This window comes from Antechinus flavipes, chromosome 1, assembly GCF_016432865.1.
Source record: "Antechinus flavipes isolate AdamAnt ecotype Samford, QLD, Australia chromosome 1, AdamAnt_v2, whole genome shotgun sequence".
NCBI classification, from domain to species: Eukaryota; Metazoa; Chordata; class Mammalia; order Dasyuromorphia; family Dasyuridae; genus Antechinus; species Antechinus flavipes.
In genome coordinates, this window is record NC_067398.1 from 209,676,123 (window position 1) to 209,692,183 (window position 16,061).

The 16,061-nt window shown below is 38.6% G+C and overlaps 1 protein-coding gene across 1 annotated transcript in view; it reads left to right on the plus strand.

Moving 5' to 3' along the window:
* The first annotated feature begins 12,712 nt into the window (after positions 1-12,712).
* Positions 12,713-16,061, plus strand: part of TMEFF1 (transmembrane protein with EGF like and two follistatin like domains 1) — a 140,736-nt gene continuing 137,387 nt past the window's right edge. Inside the window, exon 1 of the mRNA XM_051995535.1 lies at positions 12,713-14,589. Coding sequence (XP_051851495.1) covers positions 14,310-14,589 — 280 coding nt within the window. The 5' untranslated portion in view covers positions 12,713-14,309. The remainder of the gene's footprint in view (positions 14,590-16,061) is intronic.

Here is a 16,061-nt window from a genome sequence, read left to right on the forward strand (position 1 = left end):
GAATTCCAGAGGAAGGAGTAGCAAAAGGATCTGAAATCCTTATGGAGAAGGGGCCTGCCAGTCCTATCATGACCAATATTTAGGTAATATTTAGGTAAGCTCAAGAGTACCAAGATCAGTGGCCCTTTGGATTAATCACACTGCTTCACATCAGGTTCTGCTAGTTTTTATGGAAGGAAACAATTCATTTGGAGAAGGGCTCCGGAATTCTTACCCTTACCAATAGCAGCTCTCAATTAACTATACCTGATGATGCAGGCAAGCTATTCTAGCTGAAGTAGCAAGGCACTCTATGGGAAGAACAGGTGGCTGCATGTGCCAGGTAGGTCAAACTCCTTCAACCACTCCCTCCCCTTAGACCTTGTTAGAGACAGCTCAGGATTCTGAACTTAAAAATCCCAGGAACAGCAATATCTTTTCTATCCATGATCCTGTTTCCAGCTTGTCCCTTGAAATCTTCCCTGAAGGGTAAAGCCTCTGTGAAGGAGTTTTCCATTTTTGCCACCGCCAAAATTTATATCCAATCAATTGCCACCAATGGCAAATAAGCCTGAAAGCTATGGGAACAGCAGCCCAGTCCCAAATACACTACATTTGTTTTGTCCACTGCAGGCCTGCTCTAAGGAAAGAAACAAACCCTTTGGAAATGCATCCTGGCAGCTGCATTTGCAGGAACTGTACAGCTCCCGCCTCCTGAAGACTGAAAATAAAATGATTGCCACAAAAGTCGTTGGTGCTATCAAATGGTTACACAGCAGAAAGCAATTTGATTTTTATTCATGGAAATATCATAAAAGACAATACTTTACTACGATTTGCTTTGCTATATTACACTAAGGACCATGGCGTCTTTCCATCTGACCTGCAGCTAAATCCTGGCTGTATTATCTTTCTCTATTAGAATGTGAGTTCCAAGAGATCTGGAACTGTTTTGATTTTATATTTGTATCTCAGGGCTTAGCATAGCATTTTGCATATAGCAGGTGCTTAATAAATGTGTTTTTATATTCATTCATCCTTTCATTCAAAAGGTATTGGCAGAGGAGCCCTCTGCTCCCAATGAGAAGCAATAGGGATCAAGTTTGAGGATTTGATAATTTAATCTGGATCAGACACCACTAGCTCAGAAGACTATCAAGGCCAAAGGGCTCCCTATTTCCCTCTTGAACCTCACACTCTCTTACCCACAGAGCTTACAAAAGTGCTGATTCCAGCTCCTTGAGGCTGCCAATCTCCCAATAGGACAGCAGAATAAATATTGTACCTATCTTTCCCTTAAGGGATAGCAAGGTGGCACAGTGGATAGAGTGCCAGGCCTGGACTCAGGAAGACTCAATTTCCTGAGTTCAAATCTGGCTTCAGACACAAGCTGTGTGACTTTAAACAAGTCACATAACCCTGTTTGGCTCAGTTTCTTTATCCATAAAATAAGCTGGAAAAGGAAATGGTAAACCATTCTAGTGTCTTTGTCAAGAAAACCCTAAAAAGGGTCATGAAAAATAACTAAACTACAACAAACATATCTTCTCCCTCTTTCCAAACCCAAACAGCAGGAAACCTAGTTCTCAAACCAACATTCATTAATTGAACAACGGGATGATTATGTATTTATGGAGGTGGAGAGACAAAGATCTGGAGACTTTGAGCCCTATTCTCTGAGACCCCAAGTCACTACAAAACAGGGGTTGATTGGTAGTGATAGCGGTGCTAGTGGTTAGGGAAGTAGAAAAAGTGAAAGGGTAATATGACCTAAGAAGGGTCTCTATTTAAATGGGATGTAGGCTGGTAAAAGAGGGGCCTGGAAGGAAATCCATTTGGCAGTTTCTTTTTGTGACTAATTATTTCTACTATGTGCTAAATTAAAGGAGTGCAAGGATTATCAGATGTACCATCTTTGTTGGTCAGTGATGGAGCTCAAGAATACCCATTTTCTAAACTGAGAGACAGAATTCATCCTATGATTTCATGATATTTCTACCTGTCAGATCCTGATGAAAGGTCCTTTAAATCCTAGCAGCTATTGCCAGGGACTTGCTATTTCAAAAACAGATGGATTAAGTGCAGACCTTGTCAAAGCAATTTGCCAGATTGCCTGAAGCCATCACCTCCCCCATTCTAAATCTAGCACACCAGCTTTCTGATTTCAGTTTTGGATGCTGCTAATGGACTGATTGCTTTATTCTAACTTCTATTTTTCAGTTTGAATCAACCCAGCTACTCACTTTCCTTAGCTCACTCTTTCTTGATGTTAGTCTTTCTGGTGTCTCTCAAAATGTATTCATCTCCTCTTATTCCTTTACATTAGTGGTGTCAAGCTCAAATAAAAATGGGGAGCACTGACTTGAATATAAGATTGCCTGCTGGTACCATGTTCACTTAGTTTTAAAATGTAAAGTTTTCTTTATTTTGTTGTATTTTTCTATTAAATGTTTCCCAATTACATTTTCATTTTAAATATTTTTATTTTTCCCCAGTTACATTTAAAACAGATTTTAAAATTTGTTTTTTAAAACTTTGAGATCCAGATTCTCTCTTATTCCCGTTCTCAGTTCCTATTAAGAAAGCACATGTGAAGTTATGGAAAACAATTCCCAGTTATATTTTAATCCATTTCCTGGATTGCCCAGTTGACAGCTATGTTCTATATTATGTCTTTTGTATTTTTTTTTTTTTTTAGTTTAACTTTGAACTACTTCTGAATTTCTTACTTCACGTGGGCTGACTTTAGTACTCCTAAAATGGTACTTAGCTCTGAACATCCTATTATCAGTTTCTTGATTGTCTCAAGTTCCTGGCTGCCCTCTAGTGACCATATCTAAAATACTACCCCAGAATAGGCTCCTAGAGAGGACAAATGGCCCTTGGTATTCTGGCTCCTTTGAAAATGTTCTCCATTTCCTAGTTCTCTAGAATCCTGTATGGCAAAACAGATGTTCAGAGACAAACTTTAAATCTGAACCGATGAGAAGAAAATCAAAATTACTTACATCTTCTGTGTGACCTTGGATCATAGGTTCTTAACTGTTTTTGTGGCTTGGACTCATTTGATAATCTGATAAAAACCTGTGGACCTCTTCCCAGAATTTTATTTTTAAGTGCAGGAAATAAAATATGTAGGATTATAAAGGAAAACGATTATCCTGAAAGGGTAACTAGGTGGTGCAATGGATAGAGTGCCTCTGGACAAGTAGCTTAATTAACCCTGTTTGCCATAAGCTGGAAAAGAAAATGGCAAACTCCTTAGATATCTTTGCCAAAAAATCCAAATGGGTCATGAAGAGTCAGATACAATTGAAAAATGATTCATCAACAATTAATTATATTAAAATAGTTGTCAAAATATTTTTAAAAATTTATACCCTCCCAATTTATCCAGGAACCCCAAGAGGTTCTATAAACCCTGGGTTAAGATCCTCATTTTCAACTAAGCCTTAGGTTTCATTTCTATAAGCTATAAATAGTGTATTCCTACATAAGAAAATAGCATGAGCTCCTCCTTTTTCCAAATCCTGGAATTCTTCCAGATAGAGAATTTGCCAGGATCTGGTAATTTTATGAAATGTGTGTTTAAATTCTTTTTTGGGCAGACAAAACAGAATAATATTATAGACGCTCATTCCTTTCACAAGACAGCAATGGCATAGAGGTGACTATGGGTTCAAAGCTATCCATACCGTACAAGCTCTGGCAGGTTCTGCCATGTTGAAAGATTCTGAGTATGGCCCTCACAACAGAGTTGCTTGAAAGGAACAAATGAAATAAGATGTGCCTTGGAAATTTTACAATATACATAAATGTGAATGTAACTACAGTCTCAAAATACATTGATATGGAATTCTTCCTTTATTGGTGGAGATCAATGCCCAAGGCCTGCTAAAGGGGATGAGCAGAGCTGATGAGAGTGCAAGAGAGCTCTTAAGACACTTTGAGTCTCTTCAAGAACTACATTGATTTCTAATAAAGAGTCTCATACTAGTAGACATGGAATTGGGGTCATACTAGTTATTATTATTGTTTTTTAAAATAGATTTTCTGTGATATTTTTATCTCTGCCTCACCTAAATATCTCCTTCTATTCACTCCTGCCTCTTTACTAAGTCATTTCTTAAATCTTAAAAATCAAAGGATTTTTTTTAAAAGGAAAACAGGAGAAAAAAATCAGCAAAACCAATAATACATCAACAATCTGCTGTCATATTGAGTATTCCACACTCATAGACATCCCTGCCCCCATTTTTGTAAGTTTGAGAAAGCATTTTCCATATAGTCCCAATGAATCTTTGACTTATTCTTTATAATTTTTGCCCTATTCATTTTTTATTGTTGTATGGTTGTCCTTTTCATATACATTGTAGCTGTCATGGTGTAAATTGTTTTCTTGTTCCACTTATTTCATTTTGCCTTAATTTATCTAAGTCTTTCCATGACTCTCTTTATTCATCATATTCCGAAGATATACATAGCTAAGCAGGAAGAGGTTCATCAACAATAGGCTGGATGTGTAGCACACAACACACAAAAAAGACAAGGATAGCCCTCGATCCCATAAAGCCTTCTTTCTGCTTCTGCAATGATGGTAGCAGAATGATAAATAATTAGCTAGAATATGCTAAGAACCACAATTTTTAAACCATCTCTGAACTTTAATTTTTGCTGTTGTTCAGTCATTTTAGTTGTGCGCAACTCTTCATGACCCCATTTGGGGTTTTCTTGGCAAAGACTGAAACATTGTTTGCCATTTCCCTCTCCAGTTCCTTTGATAGATGAGGAAACTGAGGCAAACAGGTAGAAGTGATTTGCTCAAGTCACTTACCTGCTAAGTATCTGAGGGCAGATTTGAAACCAGGAAGATGAATCTCCTTGACTTCACATCCAGCACTCTATCTAGCTGCTCTAACTTTAATTAGACTGTTGCTATTCTAAACATATTTGTCCAGTGAATAATGAGTGGACATATTTCTGGAGAAGCTGGATCACATAATTATTGACAGGTTTGCAATGAATGAAAGATTGGTCACATGGTGACAATGAGCGCATGTCAGGTGGGACTGACTGCCAGAACATCCTACAGGTATCCTCATGATGTCAGGAGAAAACGTTGAGTGAGCCTCATATTATGGCAAGCTATAGAAAGACATGCATAAGAACTGCGTAGGATAAGTAAGAATAGATGGGATATGATAATAATGATAACAATAATAACAGCTAACATTTATATAGCACCAACGCACTCTGGTAAGTGCTTTACAGATATTATCTCATCTGGTCCTCACAACAACCCTGAGAAGTAGGTCTCCATTTTATAATGCATCATCTCCATTTTTATAATTGAGTTCACTGAGGCCGACAAGTTAAGTGACTTGCCTAGGTTCATAAAGAAAAAGTCTGGATTTATATTTGGCACTTCCAGACTCTTATGTGGGAAAGACTCTTATTGCTCATTTGTGTTTCTTCTTTTTAAGAACTGACTTCCTATCCTTTGACCACATTTATTGGGAAACATAAATTTGTATGACTTCCTTACAGATTTGGGATGTTATATTTTAATCAGAAATATTTATGTAGAGATTTCTACCAGGTTTTTTTCCCCTTTTTGTTCTGGATACATTGTTTTTGTTGTATAAAGATAATTTATTTTTGTATAACCAAATCTATCTATTGTGTAATTTTTAATTTCTTCCATATGTCAGGGAATTACCACATTTTAAAGCTGGAAATAACATTATTAGCCATCTAGTTCAAACCATAAACAAAATGAATGCCCATCATAAGAAACTAGACAATCAGTCTTCTAACCTTTACTGGAAGATCTCCAAAGAAAGAGAGTAGGACCTCTTCCAATGAAGCAGTCCCTTCCACTTTTGGATGGCTCTAATGGTGATTAAGTTTTTCCTAATGCCAAGCCTAAATTTGCATCTTTTCAACTTCCATCTTTTGCTTTTAGTTCTGCCTTAAGATCCCAAACAAAGCAATCTCCCTACCATGTGTTAGCGTTTCAAATACTGAAGACCCCATCATATCCCCCTAAAGGCTTCTTATCTCCAGGTTTACCATCTCTAGTTTTTCCAAATGATCCTCAGAAGACATTAACTCGAGATCCTTCTCCAACCTTGTTGCCTCTGGATATTATCTATATTATTAATGTCCTTTTTGAACTATGATGCACAAATGCAATCTAGTCAGGAGAGACTAGAAAGGGACTTTGTTTCTCTGTTTCTTCTTACTCTAGGAAGCTATGCCTCTCAGTGCATCCAAATCTCATCTTGATTTTTTTTTTTTTTGGTTGCTATATCACACCACTGACACTTGCAGCTCACTAAAACCCATGTGTATGTGTGTGCATGTATATGTATGTATGTTTATATATACATACACATATGTATGTGTGGACAAACTGCTATATAATTAAGCCTCCTTCACTATACTTATGACATTGGTTTGTTAAACTTGAGGGTAAGAATTGTTTTATCTTTATTGAATTAATTGTATTAGATTCAGCCAAAGTTCTAGCCTCTTCGAATCTTTTGGGATCCTGGCTCTATCATCCTTTTGTGCTAGGATCTCTTCCATTTGAAGATAAGGTTATCATCTTTACTTTTGCCCAAGACACGGATAATAATGTTAAACAGCATAGGATCAAACACATTAGAAACACCCTGCCAAGTTGAATTGAACCATTAATACCTTAGTCTTTTATTATTTTAGTTTGGCCATTCAACCAGTTTTAAAGCCATCTAATTGCATTACCTTTTTAGTCTATACCACTATTATTTCCACAGGAATAGGATAAGATATTTAAATGTTTTACTAAAAATCTGGGTTAGTCATAGCATTATAGACCTAAAATTGGAAGGTACTTCAGAAGTCATCTTGATCAATCCCTTATTTTTTTTTAAGTTAGTCTTTTTTTCCTCAATTAATAATGTTTTTTTCTTGTTCCTATTCTCCTCCCACTATTGACAAAGAAAACTTCTGTAACAAATAGACATAATCAAGCAAAACTAAACCCCAAATTGGCCATATCCAAAAAATATATCACAGTCTGCACCTTGAATTGAGACTTTCTGTGGGGAAGTGGATAGTATGTTTTATCACAGATTCTCTGGAATTATAATTGGTCATTGTATTGATCAGATTCTTAATTTTTTCAAAGTTATTATTACTATTATTATTTTTGCTGAGATAATTGGGGTTAAGTGACATGCCCAGGGTCACAGAGTTAGGAAGTGTTAAATATGTCTGAGGCCAGATTTGAACTTGGATCCTCCTGACTTCAGGGCTGGTGCTCTAGTCACTGCACCATCTAGCTGCTCCAAAGTTATTTTTTATAATCTTATTATTATTATGGTATAAATTATTCTGGCTCTGCTCACTTCATTCTGCATCAATCCATATAAGTTTTTCCAGGTTTTTCTGAAACTGTCCTCTTCATCCATCATTCATTTATTATAGTACAATAGTATTCCATTCCATACCTATGTCATAATTGGTTCAGTCATGAATGACTGCAATGAGTATTCTTCCATCCTTTGGAATTAACTGAGACCTGGCTCTCTCCTCATGACAAAGCATTCCTTATTATAGTTTTTGCATAAAATTCTAACTCACTAAGTCATAGTAATGGAGTCACAATATTCCTTGCTCCATAGCTGATTCCAGATATAGGAAAATAATTTAACCAGTATATACACAATAGACATTCCTTCAATCTGTATTTTAAATTTAATATACATTAAGTACCTACTATGTGCAAAGCATTGCACTTTTGGACTGTAATCAGATTGTGCTTTCATGCTATTAGGACTCCTGCTTGCATAAGCAATATGATTTTATCCCCTCCAGCTTTTGCAACTCATGCCCCCAGCCATCTGTCAGAGGAATTGGTGCCACATAAAATGATTTTCTAAAAGCAGAAACTGCTCACATTCTCTCTAGAAACATTTGCTTTTAAGTTGTCAAAATGCCTCTTCATGTAATATAACCAGAGTCCATGATATTCTTCTGGTGTGCCATCACCTTTTCAGGAAAATAGCAAAGAAAACACAATGGGAGGTCAGGTTTGGTACCCAGGGATTCAGACTAGAAAAGAATATATAGGCAGTGTGTATACAGTCAGGATTCAGTATCCAGAGATGGAGAATGGGTGAGATGTTGTGGAATCTGGGTATAAAGACAGAAAAGAGAATATAGAGGCTGAATGTGCAGCTAGGGGTTGGCTGCATCCAGGATTCAAACTAGTCATGAAGATACGGAACAGAATCCAGATAAAAAAGCCAGGAGCATTGTCTGAAAATTCAGAATAGATTAGTAACATTAGTAGAAGCAGGGGATCACTATTGCTTCTACTCTCTATTCTGATTTTTTTGGGTATTCCTTCCTGTAGCTGATAAGGTATGGCAATGAATGCTAGCCCTAGAGCGAGGTAGGGTTTCACAAGTGGTTACAAGTGATTGTAGAACAGAGCAATAGGGTCTTTATCATCATCATAGAGGACTTGGAACTAAGAAAGTTTCGGTCTCAATTGACAGATTGTACTGACAACTAATTTACTCAAACAGTCCAATTCTCCTGGTATGGATGGATCCTGATGAGAGAATTCCATCCCAATATTAATCTTCTCCACCTCCCACCCTCCTAAGTAGGACTGGTTTTCTCTAAAAGATAATTTGAAATTGTGTTGGTATGGATTCTTATTTTTAGAATCCGGGCTTTCAAATCATGCTGTTGGAAGCTTAAAGTGTACAATTCCACAAACTGGAAAACAATAACAAACATTTATTAAGTATCTACTGTGTGCTGAGCAGTATGCTAGGCATGAGGGGAGATAAATGAAACTGAGAATACAGTTCTTTCCTGGATCTTAGTTTAGTAAGCAGATAAGACTCAAATGCAAGTAACTAGAGAGTTATAAAATTAGATATTCTATGAAATTTGAGACTTAAGATTATTATAACCTCTTTGATCTAGCAGTGTCTGTACTGAGTCTATATCCCAAAGAAATCATAAAAAAAGAAAAAGGACCTACATGTACAAAAATATTTGTAGCAGCCATTTTTGTAGTGGCAAGGAATTGGAAATTGGTGGATGCCCAAGACTTGGGGAATGGCTGAATAAGTTGTGGTATATGAATGTTAAGGAATATTATTGTTCTCTAAGAAATGACCAGCAGAATGATTTCAGAAAGGCCTAGAGAGACTTACATGAACTGATGTTAAGTGAAGTGAATATAACCAAGAAAACAATGTACATGGCAACAGCAAGATTATGTGATGATCATCTGTGTTGGACCTGGCTTTTTTCAACAATGAGGTGATTCAGGCCAATTCCAATAGACTTGTGATGAAGAGAGCCATCTACGTCCAGGTAGAGGACTATGGGGAATGAGTCTGGATCACAATATAGTATTTTTACCTTTTTTGTTGTTGTTTGCTTGCTTTTTTTTCCTTTCTCATTTCTTTCCCTTTTTTGATCTGATTTTTCTTGTGCAGCATGATGGAAATATATTCAGAAGAACTGTACATGTATAAACTATATTGAATTATTTGCTATCTAGGATAGGAGGTGGAGGGAGAAAAATTTGGAATACAAGGTTTTATAAGGGTGAATGTTGAAAATTATCTTTGCATGCATTTTGAAAAATAAAAAGGTATATTATAAAAAAGATTATTATCAACAATAAAATCAGAGCAATTTTCCTAGAAGAGATGAAACTTAAGTTAGGCTTTAAAGGGTGAATAAACAGGTAAAGAGAAAAAGGGCTGTTGGGGCAGGAGTTGAACCAGGGAGAAGTGGGCAAGTTAGGCAGAGAAATATTCAGTTGGGCTGGACAGCTGGCTGTATCATGTAGTACATCAAGATGAGTAATAGGAAATAATACTGTACACTTAGGGTGGCACTTGATTGTAGAGGACTTTAAATGCTAATAAAAGAATCTGAATTACAATTTGGCCCTTGTATTATAACTAGATGGTACAGTGGATAAAGTGCCAGACTCTGGAGTCATGAAGATTCCTCTTCATAAGTTCAAATCTGACCTCAGATACTTACTAGCTATGTGATCCTGGACACGTCAGTTTACTGTTTGTCTCAGTTTCCTCATATGTGAAATGAGCTGGAGAAGGAAATGGCAAACCACTCCAGTATCTTTGCCAAGAAAACCCCAAATGGGGTCATAAACAGTTGTATGTGACTGAAAACAATTGGATAACAACATTGTTCTTACACATGACATCTCAACTCTCACCTTTCTGTCTTTTGCAGACACTTTCCGGTGTTTCCTATGCCTGAGAATCAGTTTCTCCTTATCTCAATCTCTTTTAGCTCAAGTGCCATCTTCACACATTGGAAATACTCTGTTCCCTTATGGCTCCTTCCTCTAATTGGATGGATATAGCTGTTCCTAGAACTTCTATTTAAGAAGGACAGTCAGGAATACACACCAGGTTTCCTCTACCATTTCCCCTTCCTTTTATCTCCCCTCTCCCACTTTTTGGTTTCCTTCTATGTGTTATCTTCCTCCTTTAGATTGTAAGTTCCTTGAGGACAGACTATCTTTCTTTCTACTTCTATTTTTATTTCCAGGTGGCACATAGTAAGCATTTCATACATGGTTATTGTTTTTATCTTCTACAGGAGGCTTTCCTAATCCCTCCAGAGGTTATTGCTGCTATTCACCAAAGTATCTTTTATTTATATATACTTATTTATAAATATATCCTTTCTATCTGGTAGAATGTAAGTTCTTTGAGGACAAGGATCATTTCAATTTTATCTTTGTATCTGCAACACCCAGCACAGTGTCTTTCACATAGGAGGTTCTTACTAAATATTTATTAATCTTAGAAGTAATAAAGAGCCACTGAAGATTCTTGAGAAAAGTGATATGACTAGATTATGTAAGAACAAAATTGTTCAACAGAAATATAAAAGATGACTTAGAGAGGCAAAGAATGAACATATATGGATGCTATTACAATAGTCCAGATTTGTGGAGTTAGAGCCCAAACTAGAATGTTGACAGTGGAATTAAAAAGAAGTGGACAGTGGCAAAAGTATATCATAAAGATAGAACTAATAAGGCCTAGAACTGATTAGATATGAGATAAGGGTTAAAGATAATCCCAATGTTATGAATATAGGAGATTGTGCTGTAACAAAACAAACATAAAAGAAATAATTTGAGGGGGAAAAAACCAAGCTTGATTTTGGATGTATTAAGTTGGAGATATCCATGGGAGATTCATTTAGAAAAATCCTATTGGTATCTGGAGCTGAGAAGACAGATCATACTGAAGATATGTATTATGGTAATCATGTATAGAGAAGTAGTAGTTGAAGAAGAAACAAGAGGGGCAAAGTGTGGTGGTACATTTCTACAATCTCAGCTACCACACAGGCCTAATGACTGGTGGATTTCTTGAGCTCAAGAGTTCTGAGCTGCAGTTGATTATGCTGCTTCAGCATATGATTTAGGTTTAGAAAGAATATGGTGAGCTTCTGAGAGGGCCATCAGGTTGCCTAGGGAGAGGTAAATTGGTATAGGTGATAAGCAGAAAGATGAGAGGAGGAAATAAGTTTATTAAGGGTGAGACTATAGAAAGAGAAAAAGAATAGCATGGGCCATGGGAAAACACTCATTTTAAATGATTAAGAAGACAATGAGTCACCAGCAGAGTTAGAAAAGGAATCATTCAGCTAGGAGAATTAAGAGAGAGTTAGATCTTTGAAGATATGTGAGTAAATGTTATTCAATACTTGGATGTGGTCAATAGTGGTAAAAGTTACAGAAAAGTCAAGGAGAATGAGAAAGGAAATAAAAATAACATTAGTGTTAACATTTAGGATGTCATAGTGTCTTTGGGGAGGGAAATGTTTTCTATGGGGAACAGTAGCCCAGTTTATAAGAAGTTGAAGAGACAATTAAAGTTAAGAAAGTAGAATCATATATAGATAATTGAAAAAATATACTTTGCCAAGGAGTTTAGCAGGGAAAGGCAGGTCAGAAGTTGTTAAACAACGTCTGCAGTATTATACACAGTTCTGAAAACCATATTTTAGAATGGATATTGTCAAAATAAAGCTTTTATAAATGAATACATTTGGTGAGAGGCTTTAAATCCAAGATATTGTTAGTCTGGAGGAGAAAAAATAAGGGTATACTTGATGGCCATCTTCAAATATATTTAAATCAATTTTCATATGGAAGAAAAATTAAACATTCTTTTTGAGTAGAACTGGGATCAGCAGGTAGAAACTATAAGTGGTAGATTTTAGCTTTGTCTAATCGGAACCCCAGCTTCAATTGCCACTCCAACAAAAAGTATGGATACTCTTGTCATATCTTTTAGAGAAAATATCTTTTGCAGTTCCAATTTCATTGTCATCTTTGAGAAGTCTATGAGGATGTTGACAGTTTGGCAGTTCTATAGAATTAACTGTCATGGTTAGAGAGAAACTGAGTAAAGCAAAGAGAAAGGAGTGAGAGGACTTTCCAAAGGCAGTAATTATAACTCTTATCTTGAAAAGACAACTAATGAATTACATTCTTGAAAAACGATCCTAAAAGAACTGAATAGTGGAACTGTGTATCCAGAATTGTAAAGTCAGTAATAGCACCATCTCTGTGACAATTCTGCTGAAACACTGCAAATAATTATTCATGCCTTTGTTTTATTGTTTGTCAAACTGCTAATAATTGTATAATTAGTAACCTTGATGTTTCTTTAAGCCTAGGAGGTTGGGGGGGGTGCTATAAAAAGATGAACAAAAGCTTATGGGAAAAGAGGTTTCTCTAGTGTATTAAAAAACTTAAATTTAATAAACTGGAATGAGGGCCCAGAGTTAATTAATTACAGAGTTGTTGCAAGTTTAGTAATTTATGAAGAAATATCAGACAATGCCCTGTGATTGCTTCAGAACTCGGAATGAAAATGAATAGGGGTAAGGAATCAAGTAGCCCGTTGAAGGGTGGGACATTAGCTTGACTGTCAATCAACAATCACTTTAATCCATATCTGAGAAGAATGGACCTTAAACCTTGTTAATCTTAGTATCATATCTTCTGAACTGATATATAATGGAAAAAACCTTTACTTTCTAATAATTACCACTCTCCTGAAGTGGAATGGGCTTCCTGAAGAGGTAATAGGTTCTTAGTAGTGATGAAAAGGCAGGCTGGCTAGTGGTTAAATTAGATAATTTCTAAGGTTCCTTCCAGCTCAGATTCTATGATTCTGTGAATGTCTCAACAATAGAAACTTCTCCAGTCAACTTAGAAGCTAAAGAGTTTCTGAGGGATTTTATTCCTACATTTTCGCTAAGTGCCTGGTCAAGACCTCATCATAGTTAAAGAGTTATTTTTATTTAATAAATTTCCGCCATTATTCTGGTGCCTTTAGTGAAAATAGTGTATCAATTAAAAAAGAATGGGAAATGAAAATCTAGAATAAATTGTGATACTCAGTTTGATTCTCAGTTCCCGAAATCAGCCCAAACCTTTCACCCTTTCTAGTGGCACCGGCACCTTAAAACAGTGTAAAAGAGTAGAGTATTTATAACACACGATGTCTCATTTTAAAGCTACTCTCGTGTGGGTGGTCCATTTATCCGGATTGCCTCTGCACACCCCACGGTCCACGCCTTGGGAAGAACAATAGCATCTCTGAAGTCGCCGTTACGATGGTGGGATGGAGAAGACTCCGTACCCTGCTTATTAGGTTGGGGCGGCTTTAGGGGTCGCTGATACCCTCCTCCCAGAGCTCTAAAGTCCCAATCACGTGCCTCTTCCCTCCCCCTTTTTCGTCGCTGCCTTTGTGGCTTGTCTGTAGCTAAAGCGGCGGTGGACACAAAGGGGAGACAGAGAGAGAGAGGGGTGGAGAGCGTGGAGAGGAGAGAAGAGGAGAGGAACTGATTCCCCCCCACCCCCCGCTTCCCGAAACCCCCTCCCCCATCTGTTCCCTCTCTCTTACCCTCGCGCGTACACACATACACACACACTCCCTTGCACGCTCACACACACACTCACATACATACACGCGCGCATCCACAGAGGAGCGGAGGCCTGGCGGCTCGTGGCTTGCAGTGCTGAGCCAAGAGTTGGGGGCGCGGCTGTTGCTGCTCCGGGGTTCCCATTGTACCACCGACTCTCGAACACCCGGGGAGGGGATGCTGAAGTGCTGCCCCGGGGAGGAGCGGACAGGACGGGCGCGGCTGCTTGGTGGTGGAGGCTGCGGCCGCTCCTCCGGGGTGTGATTGATGCTCTGGGCCTGCTGCTCCCTGCGCTCAACGCCGTCCTCCTCGGGCAGTTAGTTATGGGGGCCGCGGGGGCCGCCAGCGCCGCGGGGACCACACTCCGGCTGCCCGCGGCTCCCCAGCTCGCTTTCTGCTACACGTCGGTTTTTCTGCTTTTCGCTTTCTCCGTGCCCGGGAGCAGAGCGTCCAACCAGCTCCCGGGAGGCGGCGGCGGCGGTGGCGGCGGCGGGGCAGGAGCGGGCGCTGGAGCAGCAGCCGGAGGAGGAGGGGGCGCAGCCGGAGGAGGAGGAGGAGGAGACTGCCCTGGCACGGGCAAAGGAAAGAGCATCAACTGCTCAGGTAAGCCACTCAGCCGGAGCCCAGAGGCGACCCAACTCTCTCTCTCTCGTTCTCCTGCCAGCCTTCCGAGTCGCGGTCCCTCTGCTTGCGCCCACGCTTCCACTTCGTGGCGCGTGGATTCATTCCCCTGGGGCGGCTGCTGAGAGTGCTTGAGAAGATTTCTCCCCCCTCCCCCCTTGTCCCAATCGGTTCCGTGTGTACAAGACTGTGTGTGTTTGGGAGTGAGAAGGTGTTTGTGTGTGCGCGCGTGGTATGTGTTAGGGGTGGACAGAGAAGAGCAGAGTCTAGAGGGGCAGGGGCCTGGGAAGTAGGGAGTTACCTATCCTCTCTCCCCAGGTCCCCACCCCCAGCTGCTGGAAACAAAGAGATTGCTGGGGTTGTAAGTGAAGATACATGAGGAGGGCTTCCACTCTGTAAAAGCTTCCTCCTCCTGACAAAAGAGATCAGAAAGAAGGGGGATGCAGGCCCCAGGACAGAGCAGGGCAACGTGGCCACATTTTTATTCAGATTTCTATATTCAGAGGGGCCTGGGCAGCTTCCGCAGGTGCATGCCAATGACCTCTGGATCACCAAACCGCACCCTTTCTCTATCCCTGCTAATTTAGCCTTCTCTCCATCCTCTACTTTCTCCCCTGGAAGGGGAGGCTGCCAGCGGAATCCTCGTGACTTCCAGCCATTATAACAATTTTAAAAATGTAATTCCTTTGCTTCTAGTTTCTATGAAGCTAGAGATATTTGTTGTTTAGATGGGGGGGTATTCTATTTGCTATAATGAAGATCATTTTATTTTAGGTACTCCGTGACAGCTGGACACCTCATTAATTCTTTGTAGGGAAACCAGATGTCTCTTTAACACCTCCCCCTTATTTTAATATTAGATTTGAAGGTTGCTTTTTCTTTTTTGGTTGGAGAAATATTTCTTTAATTTGGAGCTAAGTAAGCAATGGCACACCACATCACAAGTGAATCTAACCATCTTCATAACTTTTATGTTGTTTTTGCCAGTGTATCCCTATCCCTATAGAAGTGTGTTATGGCTTAATGCTTTTTAACAAATAGTTATCATATACATATTTTCCTTTAAAATAAACACAATGAAAGATTATGCTTATTGATAAACTCATACATTAGAGTAGAGAATGTTGTGAATGTTGCCGGGGTTTTCTCAGTTGTAAAATGAGAGAATGAAATTTATTGATTTGTATACCATCTTTCAATTTTAAAATTCTGTTATTCAATAAATATATCTGTTTATGAGAGAATACATTAATCAGTACAATATAACCAACATACATATAAACAGGCAATCTAAAACTGAACAGATAAAAGTTGTTTTTACAACCGAACAACTCTAAGTCTGGAAACAAGGGCTTGGGATGGAAAAGAACTTTATAGATCACTTTTTGGCTTTTGTGGCTAAGATTAGGGCTTGGTTCAATTTCTACAAAAAGATCACAGACTAACATGAACCA